General features: G+C 42.9%; 1 protein-coding gene across 1 annotated transcript in view; it reads right to left on the bottom strand.

The window, feature by feature from the left end:
• Positions 1 to 19,515, bottom strand: part of LOC126100545 (UDP-glycosyltransferase UGT5-like) — a 120,151-nt gene that overhangs the window by 16,049 nt on the left and 84,587 nt on the right. Inside the window, exon 5 of the mRNA XM_049911163.1 lies at positions 1,907 to 2,126. Coding sequence (XP_049767120.1) covers positions 1,907 to 2,126 — 220 coding nt within the window. The remainder of the gene's footprint in view (positions 1 to 1,906; positions 2,127 to 19,515) is intronic.

The following is a 19,515-nucleotide window of genomic DNA, read 5'->3' as shown; positions in this document are numbered from 1 at the left end:
TTTCACCAGTCTGGTGAACTTCCATGAAAGAATGGAACATCTTCGTAGCGCCTTCATTAGTGTCTTTGATTATTCCAGGGACCGTATACAGAAATTCCACAGTGAACAGCATACAATTCATTGTTGACAGCCGTCTGAAGTGGTGACTGTGTCGAGTGCGATTAAAAATGGAGAAAATCGTGTTTCTTGGCGTTATTAAACATTTTTATTCGAAAAGTCTGATGACTGCACATATAAAAACAGATTTGGATGAACTTCACGCGAACGCGACGCCACTATTGGAGACCACATACTTTTGGATTAATAAATTTAAACGTGTTCGGAGAAGTAACGAAGACGAAGCAGACTCTAGCTATCCAGCTGAGGTCACCACAAAGAAATCTGTTGACAGAATGCATGATATGGTTATGCAAGACCCTCGAATAAAAATTCCTGAGATTGCTGTGACTGTAAGCATTTCAACTAAGTGAATGCATAATGCCCTGCGCAGAGGACTGGTGATGGAGAAGCTCTGTGTGAGGTGGGTGCTGCGATTGCTCACAGCCGGACAAAAGTGATCCAGCACAATATGTCAAGGTCTGGCGATGTTTAACCGCAGTCCGCAAGATTTTTTGCACCGATTCGTGACTTCTGATGAAAACGATGGGGAAAGGTTGGTGAAAGAACACCGAAAAAGATAAATGACATTTTCTCAGCTGGTAAGGTGATGGCCACTCTTTTTTGGGATTCCCAAGGAATAATCCTTAATCCTGGCAAAATGCAGAACTATAGCTGAAATCTATTATGTTTTATTGTTGGGTCGCTTGAAATTTGCGTTGCCTGGAAAAAGACCAAGGTCGGCAAGCAAAAAAGTGCTCTTTCGCTAGAAAAACACACCCTCCTGCAAATCAACGATAACAATGGTGAAAGTGCAAGAACTGGGCTTGGAATTGGTTCTCCACCCAACCTACTCACCAGACGCAGCCCCTAATAGCTTCTTTCTGTTCCCTGACTTGAAACTTTGGCTTTCTGGGAGGATATTGTCATCCAGTGAGAAAAGTGTTAGTTGCAATCGGCGAATATTCTGCAAAGTTTGACAGAACCTAGTTTTCAAATGGGACGAAAACGCTGGAGGATCGCTCGACCAAGTGTACATCCCTCAGTGCAGACAATGTCGAGAAGTGAAGTCAGTTGTTTGCGAAACATACATTTTTTCTGTCTTTTTTGCTAACTGTGCGGGGAAATAACTCAAGGTAGTCGGAGCAGAGTAGCAATAAAATACAGACTGGCAACAGTGGGCAATGCATATCAGGAAAAGAGAAATTCGTAGCAGCGAACAATATACAAAGATTGCTTCCCTGAAAAAGTATTTGTCTCGAGTTTTTAGTGAAATGAGGACGGTAAGCGCTTAACACAAGTTGAGAAAAGAAGCTTTTTGTACAATTTAGTAATGGTGGAAAGTATGTGCATGTGGAGGAGGGGAGGGACAGTGTGATCATAGCTTGACTATAGCAACCAGACGTAAACTGATGTGGACTCCAGTAGTTATGCAGCTATGAAGGATGTTACACAGGATAGATCTGGCTGGAGATCTGCTTCAACGACCGCAACAACAACACTGACAGTAAGTCAGACGAGTTCATCGCCAACAGTTTTCTGTTGGCGAAAAAGCCTAATCTCTGCGCATTTTTGAGTGGCCACTGCCCCAAAAATCACGATACTGCAGGCACGAGCGCAATAGTATATTTTTGGTGTATTTTCACAGAACCTCCGGATCTCCAAGGGGTACCTTCAGGAAGGCAAATGTCTCCTGCATTGTGCAAACATGATTGGCTGTAAAATGTGCTTATGCTTGACCAATAAAGACTAGTCTTCCTCCTATCCTAACCAGAGCTGGGACCGCTTTGTTTGGAGACCGCCGGTTTACCTGGGGACGGTGAGCACCTCGGCGAGCGCCCAGCGCAGAGAGTCCTCGGTGACGTTGCTGGTGGCCAGCGTGACAGCGTAACCCTGCCTCTGCGCCTGCGCCATGTTGAGCAGCTGGTCGCCAAACACTGGGATCCCCACCAGCGGCACTCCATGGCTGAGGGCCTCCTGGTTGCTCAGGAGACCACCGTGCGTTATGAAAGCCCGCACATTCTTGTGGGCTGCAACATAAGCGAAGCAGGGCGTGGCCACAGCTACAGTACACAACTGAAACACTGCACTCTTATGTCCTAGTAAAGAACTAGTATCTCAGAATCATTCCAAACCCACTGAGCCAACTGAAGACACCCATCAGAGTTCGATCCAAAAATATGTCACGTAAGTAATAGCGTCCATTGGAGAAGCCTTCCACTAAGTTCTGAAGGGAGGTGTTTGTTTCCATTCTTGCTGAACTACTGTGCGCAATGGTTTCCAGTACACTGGACGAATAGCGTAACCAATTATCTTGATTATATTAGCTGTGTCAAAGTACATAGGCTATAATCGATTCAGTAATTACTTTCTTCCCTGACCTATGGAAGGCATCAGAATCCCTCCTGTTCCTAAATCACAGCAAACATACTCATTAAATCGCTTCGATTCATCAGCATTACGGCAGTCTTCAGTGAAGTCTTTGAATCCATCCTCCAAACACATTGAACAATACGTCTGTCCCCCAATCACCTACCATGACATTCGTCTCAAGTTTTCCTCTTTGGACCAACTTGTAAATATCGTTTGCCTCTCATACCAATAACATGAGACACATGAGCCCTTCATATCTCTGGACATAAAAAAAAACCCTATGACTGTGCACGGCCTTTTCAGTGTGCAGACTTCTGAAGGCGTCTAAGAACCAGTAAGGTTTTTAGTTATGGTGGTGTTGCGAGATGCTGTTTAGGATGTGAAAGTTGGTTTTGGCGTTGTGAAGATAACACTACAGAAAAGTAAAGTTTCTTTTCTATCTCCGGTATTTTTTACTTTTTTTGCTTTATTTTCATCATACGAGCACTTTGCAAATGTTATTTCAGAATAAGTTTTGTAAATTTAATTCTTGGTACAGTTATATGTTGTTTACATAATGTAGTTACTACGAATAATATTGCCATTTCCATTTATCATGATGTCACATGATTTCTTATCTGTTAACATTTTGTTTGAATTCATTTTCTATGAACAGATTAATGTTAAGTTGTAGTCCTGTATAATACTATAAGTCAATGTAATCAGACTACTTGAAAGTGTAATTTGAAGTGAGATGTATTAGCAGTATGGAGCCATATCGATAGGTAGACAGAGGAAGGCACCAAGAGAAAGTCTGGAGCAAGAAGAACATATATGAGAGTGCGGGTTACTGTCGCCCCGTGGGTTTGCTTCTACATATTATGTTTCTGGCCGGTGGGAAAATACCAGTCTTTGGACAGTGCTACGTTTGTGATCTCGATGTGTGCCGTGATTAAACTACTGGTGAGTTTACGTGTCGCGTTGCTCATTAGCCAGAACTGTGTTTTCGACTCATCAGACATGAAACTTTGATGTAATGGAAATGAGCGTTTGGCGTCATTGGCCGGGAGGTCCCTTGCAGGGCAGGTCCGGCCGCCATGGTGCAGGTCTTATTACATTCGACGCCACATTGGGCGACCTGCGCGCCAGATGGGGATGAAATGATTATGAAGACAACACAACACCTAGTCCCTGAGCGGAGAAAATCCCCGACCCAGCCGGTAACCGAACTCGGGCCGTAGGACAGCAATCCGTCACGCTGACCACTCAGCTATCGGCGGACAAACTTTGATGTGAAGACTGGTACGCTATGCACACGCCATAAAGTTGCCGTCTTAGACTGTAGACAACATAGACTGGTTAACGCGTACCACGGACTGTTAAACCAAGGAGAAAATATGGAAACACACTTTCTTGTCGTTTATTGACACAAAGAACTCTGACTGTGAATGTACTGCGCACTGATTGCCTCGTGATTGAAGTGATATTGTTGTGTGCGACATGGATTGTTCGGTTCATTCCTGTAGAATTAACTTGATTTACTTTAGAACTCCGGATGGATATAGTGTGAAAAGCGCACAGTAAGGCACAGATCTGAAAACTGTGGCTAAGCTGTGTAACAAATATCATGACATCGGGTTAAGTCTTGCGTCAATAAAACTACTGGTTGTATAGAAACAACGGTAACCTTCCTTGGACATTCACTTTGTGTAATTGTAAAATGTTACATTGTAATGCTATTCTGATTACTTTCCAGTAACATTCACAGCTTTAGTTAATACTTGGTTTCATTCACTGAGTTATTTTTTTCAATAGTCATAATAATTTTGCAAACTCATTAACTTACAACGCAGTCCTTATTATTCAAATAATAGCTCTCACTATGAATGAGATATAAGTTAAACAGTTTTATCCCTTTTCATTCGCTGTTATCTGCCAATGTATCTCGACTTACGTAGTTGGAAATGCTGTGTCGCTAGGGCGTCCCGTCGGGTACACCGTTCGCCTGTTGCAAGTCTTTCGAGTTGACGCCACTTCGGCGACTTGCCTGTCGATGGGGACGATATGATGATGATAAGGACAACACAACACCCAGTCCCTGAGTGGAGGAAATCTCCGACCCAGCTGGGAATCGAACCCGGGCCGTTAGGCATGACATTCTGTTGCGCTGACCACTCAGCTACCAGGGCAGACACTTATGAAGTTTGTAAGTTTGTTTTATTGTTTTGCATTTGATCTCGTAGAAACTATTGCGCTGTGCTGATGAAATTTGTGCGCTGTGCATTATCTGCCGTTACATTAGCAGGCCGTAGTATGACTGAGATGTTCAGCTTCCTTAGGCGAATACTTTATCAATGGTAATCTATTCGACTGGACTAATGGGTGATCAGTCGTAAGTTGTAGTAATTGGGCAATTACTTGCATGCGAGAGAGATCCTCAGTTAAATTGAGGGAAAAGTAGGTTACTCTTGGTTTCAGTTACCTTAAAACATCCGGACGCGAAAAATTAGGGGATACGGATCGAGGTATTGTCAGTCTGAGTAGTTGAACATAGTCGGTTCTAGCTCAGTCGACATTCATGAAGGTACAGTTTCGGAAAATACAGATACATTTTATCATACGCTCTGATCCTTTATCTTCACAGGCTGTGTAGAAGGAGTGAATTTTTCAGGGAGCGAGTTAAGGTAATAAATCTAAGAAAATGTTGAACTTAATGCAGTCTCAGATTTACATTGGGACCTTCCAGGAAGGATGTAATTATATAGTAAATGAGTCAAATGCTAATTGTATGCCACCACTCAGATCATACTCGTTGGGGTTCAGGCAATTGTGTGGATGAGGTATTCCTTGAACACACCCAAGCACATAAGGGCACACCTATGAGGAGTTCATCACCGTCTATGTATGGTCTATTGATGTTCAAACGTGAGGCACATAAGGACATTTTCTTTATAGTCGAATTCATCATGAACTAATTTATGGTCTATTGATGATTTACTGCCCAAGGAGGTACTTCATGAAAAGATTCATGAAAAGTAGCATTGGGAAAAACGTAGAAGCAGCCCATAGGAAGGAAGCTAAGAACTATAATAATGGGATCGAGTTTGAGTGATAATTTTTTCCAAATGTAGTAAAGTTGGGGAGAAGCTGATGAGGGAAGCTCCTGGGACAATTTTGGCGGCCTTACCAGATCCTTAAATGCATAACTCTGGTGACCATTATTTTAAAGAATATTGCAACAGAAAGGGAGGGTTGAGCTCATACTTCTCAATTAGATAATGAATACAATGTTGTATAATTACTTATTTTAAGTGGAGCCCATCCATCCCCACACTAACATGGTGACCATCACAAAAGATATACTGTCACATCTGCTTTTTTTAATTGTATGAATCTAGGTCTCACAAGATGTGGGGAATGCGTTGTTGTCAGTACAGCTGTGCATGATTACCCATTAAAACAGGCCCATGTAGAAAATTAGATGTAGACGAAAACGGTTGAAGAATAGCAGGTTTAAGAGTGCAGGGGAAAAAAGTGTGAGGCCAGTGCCTTGGGGAAAAAGAACCCCCGTGAGAGTTAGGACAGGTAGTAAAAGAAGTAATGAATTTTATCCTATCTGCGACAGATCAAGCAAGGGTAGTTCACGTTAGAAGTGGATATTATGCAGCTTGATACCATTGTAACGTGATCTGTTTATGACAAAGAAGTCAGTCCAGATCTGTGTGGCAGCACAATAAGAACTTTGTCAGTGAATTGGTTTGACAGCAGGTCTGGGTGACTCCAGCTTCACCACTGTCTTAATGCAGCTTGGGGCCTTGGTAGGTCCCCACTCATCACTGGGGCTTTAGTGGCGCATCTTGTTGGTAGTGCTAACTACTTGGAGCAGCGTCTACTGCACATCCATCAGCACTGGGCTCCTCGATGTTCAGTTCAGCCGGCAGCAGCCTGTCTCAGGAGGCAGCAGCAGCTGCTACATTAATGGCCTCTTTGTCTACTTCTCTCTTCTTGTCAGGGGCCACCCCAGAGGCTCCTTGCATATCTGCAATTGCGAAGGGGTGGTTGTGTGCTGTGCAGAGCCTTTTTTCTCCATCCACGAGAATGATGACTCTCTACAAGGAACACAGACCTGTTCATCTTATCGGAAGTGGTACGGAAGTTCTGCACACAACTGTCACAGTTGGCAGTAAACCTCCTCTTTTTCCACAACAAGGACACCTGCAAATGAAGCTCTTTCTACCGCCATGACGGCTTTGAGGGCTGTAGTTGCTTCACTGACTACCTCACTACCTCATGCATTGTGGCATAATTGTCATTCATCGCCTGCTGCTGCATCTTCCTTGGAATAGGCAGTTTCTCCCATCCTCCTACCTGTGGCCGTCTCCCCCACCATTGACAGAAAATTCTGGCTGCCCACAGGAGGAGGAATTGGCCAACAGTTCCTCTGCTGCTGCCCTAGTGAGGGTGCAACCCCTCCATCAGCCTGCTTGCGTCTTGAGAAAGCGAGGCAGCCTCACCAGTTGGCGACATGGGGCCCAGCACTTCCAGAACACTTTGGCGACTCTTCTGTGCCATGGTAGCAGGTGCTACTGTCATGCTCGCCTGAGCACTTAAGGCGCCCTGTGGAGCTACAACAATTTTTTGTTGACGTGACCTTCCTGTTGGCACCTGTAACACTGGGGCTTACAGTCCATTCCTGGTGGAAGAGCTTCCACCTGCACACGTACATGTAGAAGCTTCGGCAGTTCGACGGTGTCACTGCTGTTGGTGACGACTGGTATAGTGATGATGAAAACTGTTGGCCTCTTCCTGTTCGCCTGGTTGTATAGCTTGATTTCTATATCCCAGAAGCCGGCATGTGGCAGCCCTTCTAAGACTGTGTTCTCACTGCAGATCCAATACAATACCCTGAGCAGAGCCTTGATAGCCTTCTCTCGCTGCTTTGGAGTCACCGTAGTCTATGCAGGCGTCTCTATGATGTGGGCGACTACAGCGCTCTCAAGTGGCCTGCAGTCGGCCATGCTCGCTGCTTGCAGCTCGATTGGCGCGTCAGAGTCAACAGACTCGATGCCGACATCGTGCTTGCTGCAGCTGGCTGTCTCCTCATACAGTTCTGTCCATCCAGTATCTCTGAACTGGATGTACAGAGGAGGGACAGGTGTATGGTCGTCTTCTGTCTTCTGCTGATCAGGAAACTCACTGAGTAGCACGACCGAGGGCATCTAGATTGCTTCAGCTTTATTCTATGTGCTTTGTTTGCCCATGCTGTGGCACAAAAACAGGACTCATTGTATTGTGTCGTAAGAATCGTTATGTGAGCATTCAAGAGAAGTTGGAATGTTAAATTTAGCTTCCCTGTATTTCAGGAACCACTGTAGCCATTGACATGAAACTTTTATAGGATATTAAACTGTATGTTCTGAGCCTACTGAACTACAATAATTGCATTTCAGCCATTGATTTTGGAAATACATTTTTTAAATTACATGGTTACAATTTTGTGTACTTTTTTGTACGTTATCCTAAATAATTTTAGTTATACATAACGTTATGTTCTTGTTTTAGTTCAGTAGACTCATGATATGTATGTTATTACTCCTTGAAAATTTGAGTCCTCTACTCGAAGTGGTTTCTGAGATTTCGGGGAAAATGCAACAGGAAATATAAATTTTCAGGAACGGCTTCTAAAGTTTCAAAAGACTGTAAATCACTTAATATATGCTTAATTTTTTATTTTTAGTCACTCAGAAACACCCTGCACCATACTGCGTATCATCCTCTTGATCTTTTCTTCTTTCTGGGCTCCTTAGTGGCCGACTGTGCTGTATACTCTGCTTTATCAATGCGAACTTTGTCCATCCATTCAAGTTCTCTTACGCAGTTTGTTCCAGGATTAATTCCCATATGCTGTAGCACTTTCACCCTACCAATGTTGTCATCATTAAAAGCAATAACAGCATCACTGACCCTCCACTTTAGTGTCTTCATTCCAACAAAAATATTTTTTGGTAAATGAGTCCATATAAGATTATTGAATGACTCCTCGGGATTTTGAGTCTGACCATGCAGACACTTCTTCAGTAATTCAGGATTTGCCAGGTCTCTGTAAATAGGTTTTTATGATATCTATAACTGCTGCTGGAACGGATTGTTTATGGCTGTATGAACTGATTGAGTACTGGCTATTGCGGTAATTGTACCATCAATCAGGTCCAGGAAGGCAAAGGTGGTGTACTGGTTTTTCATCAGTTGACAGTCTGTATAAGAAGGTAGCCCATACTGCCTGCTTCATTTTCAACAAATCCTCGGTATTATTTGTCAGCCTGCCTCTTATGATTTTACCATCAGAAAGCTTCTTGTCTCTCAAACTTTCCTTCAGTTTCCTCTACCTGGTGCCCATCCTCTTCTGGACATGACCAATACAAAAACGTAATTTAACCTTTATAACACAGCAATCCACAGCCTTCTATATAAAAAATTACCGATTTTATTAGATCTTGAAGTAATACACATAAAAATTTTAACATTTTCAACTGGTGTAGATTATATTTAAAAAATGAAGCAAAATATTACCCATGTGAGTTTATAAGTTATTATATATACAGGTTTTTGAGTGATATATATATATATATCATTTTATTCAGAAAATTGCAAATTTTATAATGAGATAAAAAACGGAAAATTTGAAAAAAAATTCCATTCAAATTCCCCTCAATGGATGCATTTTTAGAAACTTTCTTTGTGTTTTTATATTGGACATACAGAATATCTTCCTGCACAAGGAATCTGACATGTATCAGCATTACTGCAAGATGACCCTCTCTTTTGAAAAGAAGATGAGCGAGGGGCCACTAGTTTGGGTGGGTCAGATTATTCCACCACAATCACAGAAACAGCAGCCTGAGGTAGGCCCTCGGAGGCCAGTGGCTCAGTGGCAGGACAGCACAAGAGGGGCGGCAGCGCAGACTGCTGCTGCTGCTGGTGCCTGCGGAATTCCTGTGGTTTGAGTACATAGGCAGTGCCTGTGCTTTGTACTCTGTATTGTGTTTATATTGATCAGCTGAAACACTTGTTTAATTGGCTGTTCTCTTTATTGACAAAGCTCACATTGGGTCGGATCACAGTGTGCAGTGCCAGTGCTTAACGTGAAAAACATAAGTTTGTTCACTTGATACATTTGTAATGCCTCGAAGACAGATTTTCTGTTGAAGTTGGTCACTTGTCATACTGCTTCTATTTGTTTCACCTTACATTGTTGCCAGAAGTTTAGCCTTTGTGCATAATTTACTCTTGCATTATTTTGTTGTTTGTTAATGCTAGGCACAGTTCTTTGTTTACAAAGGAATCCTGAATAGTGCTCAGTTTCGTTGTGCAATAAAGCCGTGTTAACTACAGGAATATATATATATATATATATATATATATATATATATATATATATATATATATATATATATATATATATATATATATGTCTGTTCACCACAGTCCTCAGCCACTTCCACTACATAGCCTAATGCTGCTGCAAAATCTTAAGTTATCAAAGTGGACAGTTCTGGTGCAGCACTGTAGCGGAATTATTCCAGTACATACTCAAAATGCCAAAAAAAATTACTGGGATAGTTCTCCTTGACGTAGTCCTAAATCAGACATTAATAATTGTAATCTTTGGAAACTGACTGAGATATTCTGACGACGAACAAGTTTAAAAATTCATGATCCTACAAAAAACACAGCATAGGTTTTCTAAATAATGAATATTTTCGAATTTCACCAGTGTTGTGTGCTGTTTTTTTCATTCGTGAACTACACTGAGGTGACATAACTCATAGAATACTTCCCAACATCATTAGGCCTCCCGTTGCCCGGCGTAGTGCAGTAACTAGACGTAAAGTATCCTCAACAAGTCGTTGTAAGACTCCTGCAGAAACATTGACCCATGCTCCGTCTAGAGCAGGCCACAATTGCGAAAGTGCTGCGAGCGCAGTATTTTGTGGACGAGCTGACTTCTCTATCACACCCCACACATGTTTAATGGGATTCGTGTCGGGTGATCTGGATAGTCAAATCATTGGCTGGAATTGTCTTCAATCTCTTTCAAACCAACTACTAACGACTGTGGCCCAGTTATATGACGTAGATGTTTGGGAACATGAAGTCCATCAGTGGCTACAAATGGTCTCCAACTAGCCAGATATAACCATTTCCAGTCTACGATCGGTTCAGTCGGACTAGAGCACTCAGCCTATTCCATGTAAACACAGTCCATACAGCTCGCACAGTGCCTTGTTGACAGCTTGGTTCCATGGCTTCATGGGGTCTGCGCCACACTCGAACCCAACTGTCAGCTCTTGCCACCTGAAATCGGGACTCACTTGAGGACGCCACTGTTTTCTAGTCGTCTAGGGTCCAACCAACGTGGTCACGAGCCCAGGAGAGGTCGTGCTGCTAGCAGAGGCACCCGCGTCGTTCGTCTGCTGCCACAGCCCATTGACGCCATATTTCGCCGCACTGTCCTCGCGGATACATTGATTTCTGCGGTCATTTCATGCAGTGATGCTTGTCTGCTAGCACTGACAACTCTACGCAAATTCCTCTACTCTCGGTCGTTAAGGGAAGGTCGTCAGCCCCTGCGTTGTCACTGGTGAGAGGCAACGGCTGAAATTTGGTATTCTCGGAACACTCTTGACACTGTGGATCTCAGCATACTGCCCTTTTATACCTTGTACACGTGACAGCGCCACCATCTGTATATGGGCATATCTCTATGCAGTGACTTCTTTCACCTCAGTCTATAAAGCATTCTGCCAAGAACCAATGGCAAATTCAATTAATACAGTTTGCGTGAACAGCAAAAGATGGTGTCTTGCCAAGCCCACAGCCGCTGGACGTGTTATCTGTTCAACGAAACAAGACAGCGCTGATCTGAGACTTCCTCACGAAATGTAAAGATTTTAAGGTAGAGTCCCCATTTTGGCAAGAAGGTTTAACCGGCCAGGAAGTTTCAGATCAACGCACACTCCACTGCAGACTGAAGACTCATTCAGGAAACAGTAACGCTCTCCGGTGGTCGTCCCACGAGTCACGGAGAGCTACAGCTCTCGTCTTTCACATACTCGTACTCTCCTATGGTAGTACGTCCGTGTAGAGACAACTACACTCCTGGAAATTGAAATAAGAACACCATGAATTCATTGTCCCAGGAAGGGGAAACTTTATTGACACATTCCTGGGGTCAGATACATCACATGATCACACTGACAGAACCACAGGCACATAGACACAGGCAACAGAGCATGCACAATGTCGGCACTAGTACAGTGTATATCCACCTTTCGCAGCAATGCAGGCTGCTATTCTCCCATGGAGACGATCGTAGAGATGCTGGATATAGTCCTGTGGAACGGCTTGCCATGCCATTTCCACCTGGCGCCTCAGTTGGACCAGCGTTCGTGCTGGACGTGCAGACCGCGTGAGACGACGCTTCATCCAGTCCCAAACATGCTCAATGGGGGACAGATCCGGAGATCTTGCTGGCCAGGGTAGTTGACTTACACCTTCTAGAGCACGTTGGGTGGCACGGGATACATGCGGACGTGCATTGTCCTGTTGGAACAGCAAGTTCCCTTGCCGGTCTAGGAATGGTAGAACGATGGGTTCGATGACGGTTTGGATGTACCGTGCACTATTCAGTGTCCCCTCGACGATCACCAGTGGTGTACGGCCAGTGTAGGAGATCGCTCCCCACACCATGATGCCGGGTGTTGGCCCTGTGTGCCTCGGTCGTATGCAGTCCTGATTGTGGCGCTCACCTGCACGGCGCCAAACACGCATACGACCATCATTGGCACCAAGGCAGAAGCGACTCTCATCGCTGAAGACGACACGTCTCCATTCGTCCCTCCATTCACGCCTGTCGCGACACCACTGGAGGCGGGCTGCACGATGTTGGGGCGTGAGCGGAAGACGGCCTAACGGTGTGCGGGACCGTAGCCCAGCTTCATGGAGACGGTTGCGAATGGTCCTCGCCGATACCCCAGGAGCAACAGTGTCCCTAATTTACTGGGAATTGGCGGTGCGGTCCCCTACGGCACTGCGTAGGATCCTACGGTCTTGGCGTGCATCCGTGCGTCGCTGCGGTCCGGTCCCAGGTCGACGGGCACGTGCACCTTCCGCCGACCACTGGCGACAACATCGATGTACTGTGGGGACCTCACGCCCCACGTGTTGAGCATTTCGGCGGTACGTCCACCAGGCCTCCCGCATGCCCACTATACGCCCTCGCTCAAAGTCCGTCAACTGCACATACGGTTCACGTCCACGCTGTCGCGGCATGCTACCAGTGTTAAAGACTGCGATGGAGCTCCGTATGCCACGGCAAACTGGCTGACACTGACGGCGGCGGTGCACAAATGCTGCGCAGCTAGCGCCATTCGACGGCCAACACCGCGGTTCCTGGTGTGTCCGCTGTGCCGTGCGTGTGATCATTGCTTGTACAGCCCTCTCGCAGTGTCCGGAGCAAGTATGGTGGGTCTGACACACCGGTGTCAATGTGTTCTTTTTTCCATTTCCAGGAGTGTATATCCCACATTGCCTCTTTTTAACAAAAGAGTCCATTATAATAGGTTTGTTGCCACAATAGTGGGTTGCCGTACCAGTTTGTGAGCGCATGGCTGGGGGGATTGCGAAGTTGTGAAAAATACTCTCCTCGTGTTTCGTTTGGATGTAATAACTAACCGCATGCTGTTAATTGATGGTTAGTAGAAAGTAGGCATGATGGTTACAGCTTTTCGGTCACACATGTTTCTTTTGTCTTCTTCATTGTAACCTGACTGTTAAAACCGCGCAACATAACCAATATAAGAAATAATTGATTTTCACTTTTTATTGCTGTTATTTCAAATGAAAATAGACGTCGAAAAATGACTGAAAAATTCTGAGACTCAGGCAACTTTTGCTTTATAAATTTCAATGTAATCCAGAAAACTGACAAATAACAACCACAGTTCGATGCTCTTCTCGAAAAATAATGAGGAGCTGCATACTAAAAATGATTACCAGTATTCTCTTACAGATCACAATTTTTTGAAACTCTGCTCAAAAATGTATTCAAGGAGGCCACCACTATTTGCATTTGTACTTCTACGTGTATTTCTTTATTCATTCTCTAAATGGTGATTCAGTACATAGTTTGTACAAAAGATGTAGGTCTAGTCAGGTTTGATATAATACATACACGTCTACAGATACTGTGGTTCAGAAAAATCATGCAATACCGGTTGAATATGGGCAACATAAATATAAAAAAATTAGATGATTGATACAATAGTATGATTAAGAACATGTGGTCAATTAAACTATATTTTCTTGGTGCTCTAAGAACTCAGAAACAGATAGAAGCAGTAATCAAGCAAGTACTCTTTCACTTTCAGTTTGAACTTATGTAAGTTTTGCATCTGTTTTAGAGAGGATGGCATGTGGTTATACAACAACTCCTCCCCTACAAATGTTTGTACTTACTGTACTGATATGCACGTAATGCTTCCGTCTAGTATCATGAGAGCGAAAATCAGTTCTGCTTAATTTGTTTAAAATATCCTTACTTTTATGGAGATTAGTACTTCATAGATAAGTAAACACCGAAGGGGTAGTATATAAAGACTTTTAAATATTGGTCTACAGCAGCCTCTGTATTTAGCATGTATTGTAATTCCAACAGTCTTTTATTTTGTTGCCTAAATGTTTTCTGCTGCATATGGAGTTCCCCCAAAGTATTCTTACAGAATATAGAAGTGTATTTAACTTTTTGTTTATTCTTGTGTGTCTCCCGTTTCAGGTTATAATGAATATGCATACCTAAAAATCATGATTGTTACGATTACTCAGTTCGAAAGGGTGAAACCAGAGATTGGTGCCGGCCGCGGTGGTCTAGCGGTTCTGGCGCTGCAGTCCGGAATCGCGGGACTGCTGCGGTCGCAGGTTCGAATCCTGCCTCGGGCATGGGTGTGTGTGATGTCCTTAGGTTAGTTAGGTTTAAGTAGTTCTAAGTTCTAGGGGACTTATGACCTAAGATGTTGAGTCCCGTAGTGCTCAGAGCCATTTGAACCATTTGAAGAGATTGGAGAACCCTGTTTATCACTTTAAGTTATCTGTCTCCAAGGGCTGCAATCAAATAAATGCATATTATGTAGACATAGCCACCAGCTCGCCTCCTTTATATTTTTATTTCATACTAAGAATGAATGAATGAATGAATGAGTGGATTGAAGTCAGTCTCGACTACAACAGCAAAGATGGTGAATGTGCAAGAGAAGGGCGCAGCAAGAGCGACAGCGAAAGATCAAAAGTTGCTGTGTTTCCTGCACCGTCACTTTTGGATGATATCGTTTTTCTACTCAGAAGTAGCCACATAATTAAGGGTTCGGTTACTACCCCGCGTTTATAGTACGTCAACAAAAGTGTAGGTATATCAGTCAAATTTCCTTTTTCTTCCAAGGAACATTGTTGACTTTTTCCAATTACATGATGCTGCAAGTTTGTTCTGTATTATCCAGTTTTTAACCTTCTAAACAAATTGAGCATTGTACTCCATTGCTAATGCATTCAGTACAATACTTTAAGTGTGTATGCGCCTATTCCAATACATCACACACCTTAAATTTCTAATGAAACACACTTAACAACCAAAAAAAATTATCGATTTTGAATGTAGGGAACATAATTCTTGACCAGTCAACGTAACTGCCAAGTTTTTCAATTAATCTAAACAGTCTGCATAAATAAAGCATAAATTTTTTCGGAAAGAAAACATATCAAATGATTTGGCTACAAGTAAGAAATAAGATAGATTAGAGAAACATTTGATGCACCTCATTTGCTGTATATCTTTTACATCATCATTCAAAGACTCGTCAAACGTTTCTCAGATCTAGTTCATTTCTTACTTTTAGACAAATCATTTCACAAAACATTTGACCATTTTGTTTTCTTTTTTTTCGAGTTTTCTTCCGAAGGCATGATCTTATTGGCATCTTGTTTGCCTTCCTTGCATCTTCTGCTCCGGAAATGTCCTTAGTTTAGTGCTTCATCCAAAGGAAGCCTTTTAGACAGTTAAATATTACATCAATACATCTCTTTATGCGTAAAATAACTAGCACTTGAAGAGATGAACTTTTCGACAATTCAAATGCAGCTGTTAGCGAAATATTTCAATGTTCCCTCAACTCACAAACTTTTTCTTAATTGCCCTGACCACTTTCAAGCAATTAAATAATTTTTTTTTTGCAAAACCAGACATCACGCTTGTCAATTTGATAGCCCACATGCTCATTTCCGTCTTCGTTTGGCTATAAGAATTCGGACAAAAACCGATGTTGTAGTTTGTAGCGAAATTTGTTTTCGATCCACTCAGACGTTTGCCCCGTATATTAATCACAGAAGAACACGTACCTCTTTGTTTCGTATCGATTTTTTTTTTGTCACCAGTCTACTGACTGGTTTGATGCAGCCCGCCACGAATTCCTTTCCTGTGCTAACCTCTTCATCTCAGAGTAGCACTTGCAACCTACGTTCTCAATTATTTGCTTGACGTATTCCAATCTCTGTCTTCCTCTACAGTTTTTGTCATCTACAGCTCCCTCTAGTACCATGGAAGTCATTCCCTCATGTCTTAGCAGATGTCCTATCATCCTGTCCCTTCTCCTTATCAGTGTTTTCCACATATTCCTTTCCTCTCCGATTCTGCGTAGAACCTCCTCATTCCTTACCCTATCAGCCCACCTAATTTTCAACATTCGTCTATAGCACCACATCTCAAATGCTTCGATTGTCTTCTGTTCCGGTTTTCCCACAGTCCATGTTTCACTACCATACAATGCTTCCTCGATGTACAGATTGAAGAGTAGGGGCGAAAGGCTACAGCCTTGTCTTACACCCTTCTTAATACGAGCACTTCGTTCTTGTTCGTCCACTCTTATTATTCCCTCTTGGATGTTGTACATATTGTATATGACCCGTCTCTCCCTATAGCTTACCCCTACTTTTTTCAGAATCTCGAACAGCTTGCACCACTTTATATTGTCGAACGCTTTTTCCAGGTCGACAAATCCTATGAAAGTGTCTTGATTTTTCTTTAGCCTTGCTTCCATTATTAGCCGTAACGTCAGAATTGCCTCTCTCGTCCCTTTACTTTTCCTAAAGCCAAACTGATCGTCACCTAGCGCATTCTCAATTTTCTTTTCCATTCTTCTGTATATTATTCTTGTAAGCAGCTTCGATGCATGAGCTGTTAAGCTGATTGTGCGATAATTTTCGCACTTGTCAGCTCTTGCCGTCTTCGGAATTCTGTGGATGATGCTTTTCCGAAAGTCAGATGGTATATCGCCAGACTCATATATTCTACACACCAACGTGAATAGTCGTTTTGTTGCCACTTCCCCCAATGATTTTAGAAATTCTGATGCAATGTTATCTATCCCTTCTGCCTTATTTGACCGTAAGTCCTCCAAAGCTCTTTTAAATTCCGATTCTAATACTGGATCCCCTATCTCTTCTAAATCGACTCCTGTTTCTTCTTCTTCTATCACATCAGACAAATCTTCACCCTCATAGAGGCTTTCAATGTATTCTTTCCACCTATCTGCTCTCTCCTCCGCATTTAACAGTGGAATTCCCGTTGCACTCTTAATGCTACCACCGTTGCTTTTAATGTCACCAAAGATTGTTTTGACTTTCCTGTATGCTGAGTCTGTCCTTCCGACAATCATATCTTTTTCGATGTCAACACATATTTCCTGCAGCCATTTCGTCTTAGCTTCCCTGCACTTCCTATTTATTTCATTCCTCAGCGACTTGCATTTCTGTATTCCTGATTTTCCCAGAACATGTTTGTACTTCCTCCTTTCATCAATCAACTGAAGTATTTCTTCTGTTACCCGTGGTTTCTTCGCAGCTATCTTCTTTGTACCTATGTTTTCCTTCCCAACTTCTGTGATGGCCATTTTTAGAGATGTCCATTCCTCTTCAACTGTACTGCCTACTTTGCTATTCCTTATTGCTGTATCTATAGCGTTAGAGAACTTCAAACGTATCTCGTCATTCCTTAGTACTTCCGTATCCCACTTCTTTGCGTATTGATTCTTCCTGACTAATGTCTTGAACTTCAGCCTACTCTTCATCACTACTATATTGTGATCTGAGTCTATATCTGCTCCTGGGTACGCCTTACAATCCAGTATCTGATTTCGGAATCTCTGTCTGACCATAATGTAATCTAATTGAAATCTTCCCGTATCTCCCGGCCTTTTCCAAGTATACCTCCTCCTCTTGTGATTCTTGAACAGGGTATTCGCAATTACTAGCTGAAACTTGTTACAGAACTCCATTAGTCTTTCTCCTCTTTCATTCCTTGTCCCAAGCCCATATTCTCCTGTAACCTTTTCTTCTACTCCTTCCCCTACAACTGCATTCCAGTCGCCCATGACTATTAGATTTTCGTCCCCCTTTACATACTGCATTACCCTTTCAATATCCTCATACACTTTCTCTATCTGTTCATCTTCAGCTTGCGACGTCGGCATGTATTCCTGAACTATCGTTGTCGGTGTAGGTCTGCTGTCGATTCTGATTAGAACAACCCGGTCACTGAACTGTTCACAGTAACACACCCTCTTCCCTACCTTCGTATTCATAATGACTCCTACACCTATTATACCATTTTCTGCTGCTGTTGATATTACCCGATACTCATCTGACCAGAAATCCTTGTCTCCCTTCCACTTCACTTCACTGACCCCTACTATATCTAGATTGAGCCTTTGCATTTCCATTTTCAGATTTTCTAGTTTCCCTACCACGTTCAATCTTCTGACATTCCACGCCCCGACTCGTAGAACGTTATCCTTTCGTTGATTATTCAATCATTTTCTCATGGTAACCTCCCCCTTGGCAGTCCCCTCCCGGAGGTCCGAATGGGGGACTATTCCGGAATCTTTTGCCAATGGAGAGATCATCATGACACTTCTTCAAATACAGGCTACATGTCCTCTGGATACACGTTACGTGTCTTTAAGGCAGTGGTTTCCATTGCCTTCTGCATCCTCATGTCGTTGATCATTGCTGATTCTTCCGCCTTTAGGGGCAACTTCCCACCCCTAGGACAAGAGAGTGCCCTGAACCTCTATCCGCTCCTCCGTCCTCTTTGACAAGGCCGTTGGCAGAATGAGGCTGACTTCTTATGCCGGAAGTCTTCGGCCGCCAATGCTGATTATTTATCAAAATTTCGGCAGTGGTGGGGACTGAACCCGGGAACGAAGACGTTTTGATTATGAATCAAAGACGCTACCCCTAGACCACGGGTGCATCCGTATTACGAAATACGACGATTTTACAACCAGTGATTCACACTGCACACAGACGGAATTGGGCACACAGCGTGCCACGTGTTTGCCAGATATAAAATCCAAAATCGCGAGAACAAAGAGAGACACCTGTCTGATATCGACTTCAAATGCAATTTTGGTACGTTGGCTACATTTCGTACACAGAAAGGTATCACCTTGTGGCGTTGCAGTGCTTCTTATGTCCGTGCTTGCTATGAAAATAGGATGAGGGATTTAGCCTTATACAAATCCTCTTTTCAGTTTCTCTTTACCCAGACATGCTTTAGCACTTTTTGCGCTATCTTCAGTGAGTTATTTTGTTCTTATGGTAAAATTGTTGTTACATATTAACATGTTACATATTAACATTTAGATAAAATTTCGGTATAAATATTTACAATTGTGAATGAATAATTGTTGTAAAATATTATACATCATTTGTTTACAGTTCACCGTTGATATATGTATTAACGACGTGATACACTGTATGTTGTTTGTTACATTATATCTTAAGTTCTATTTACACCTTGGTTGGCAAAACAGTGAATGTATGCATTAGTTTACATACAACAACAAATTTTACTCTCAAAAAGATGGACTACCCATGGGATCCCCAACCAGTGGTCTCCTAGCTGACATTTTCCTCCACCATATAGAAAAACAAGTCTTTGAGAAAACAGTAATACCAAAA

Source organism: Schistocerca cancellata, chromosome 9, assembly GCF_023864275.1.
Source record: "Schistocerca cancellata isolate TAMUIC-IGC-003103 chromosome 9, iqSchCanc2.1, whole genome shotgun sequence".
NCBI classification, from domain to species: domain Eukaryota; kingdom Metazoa; phylum Arthropoda; class Insecta; order Orthoptera; family Acrididae; genus Schistocerca; species Schistocerca cancellata.
This window is presented reverse-complemented; position numbering and strand designations above follow the sequence as displayed.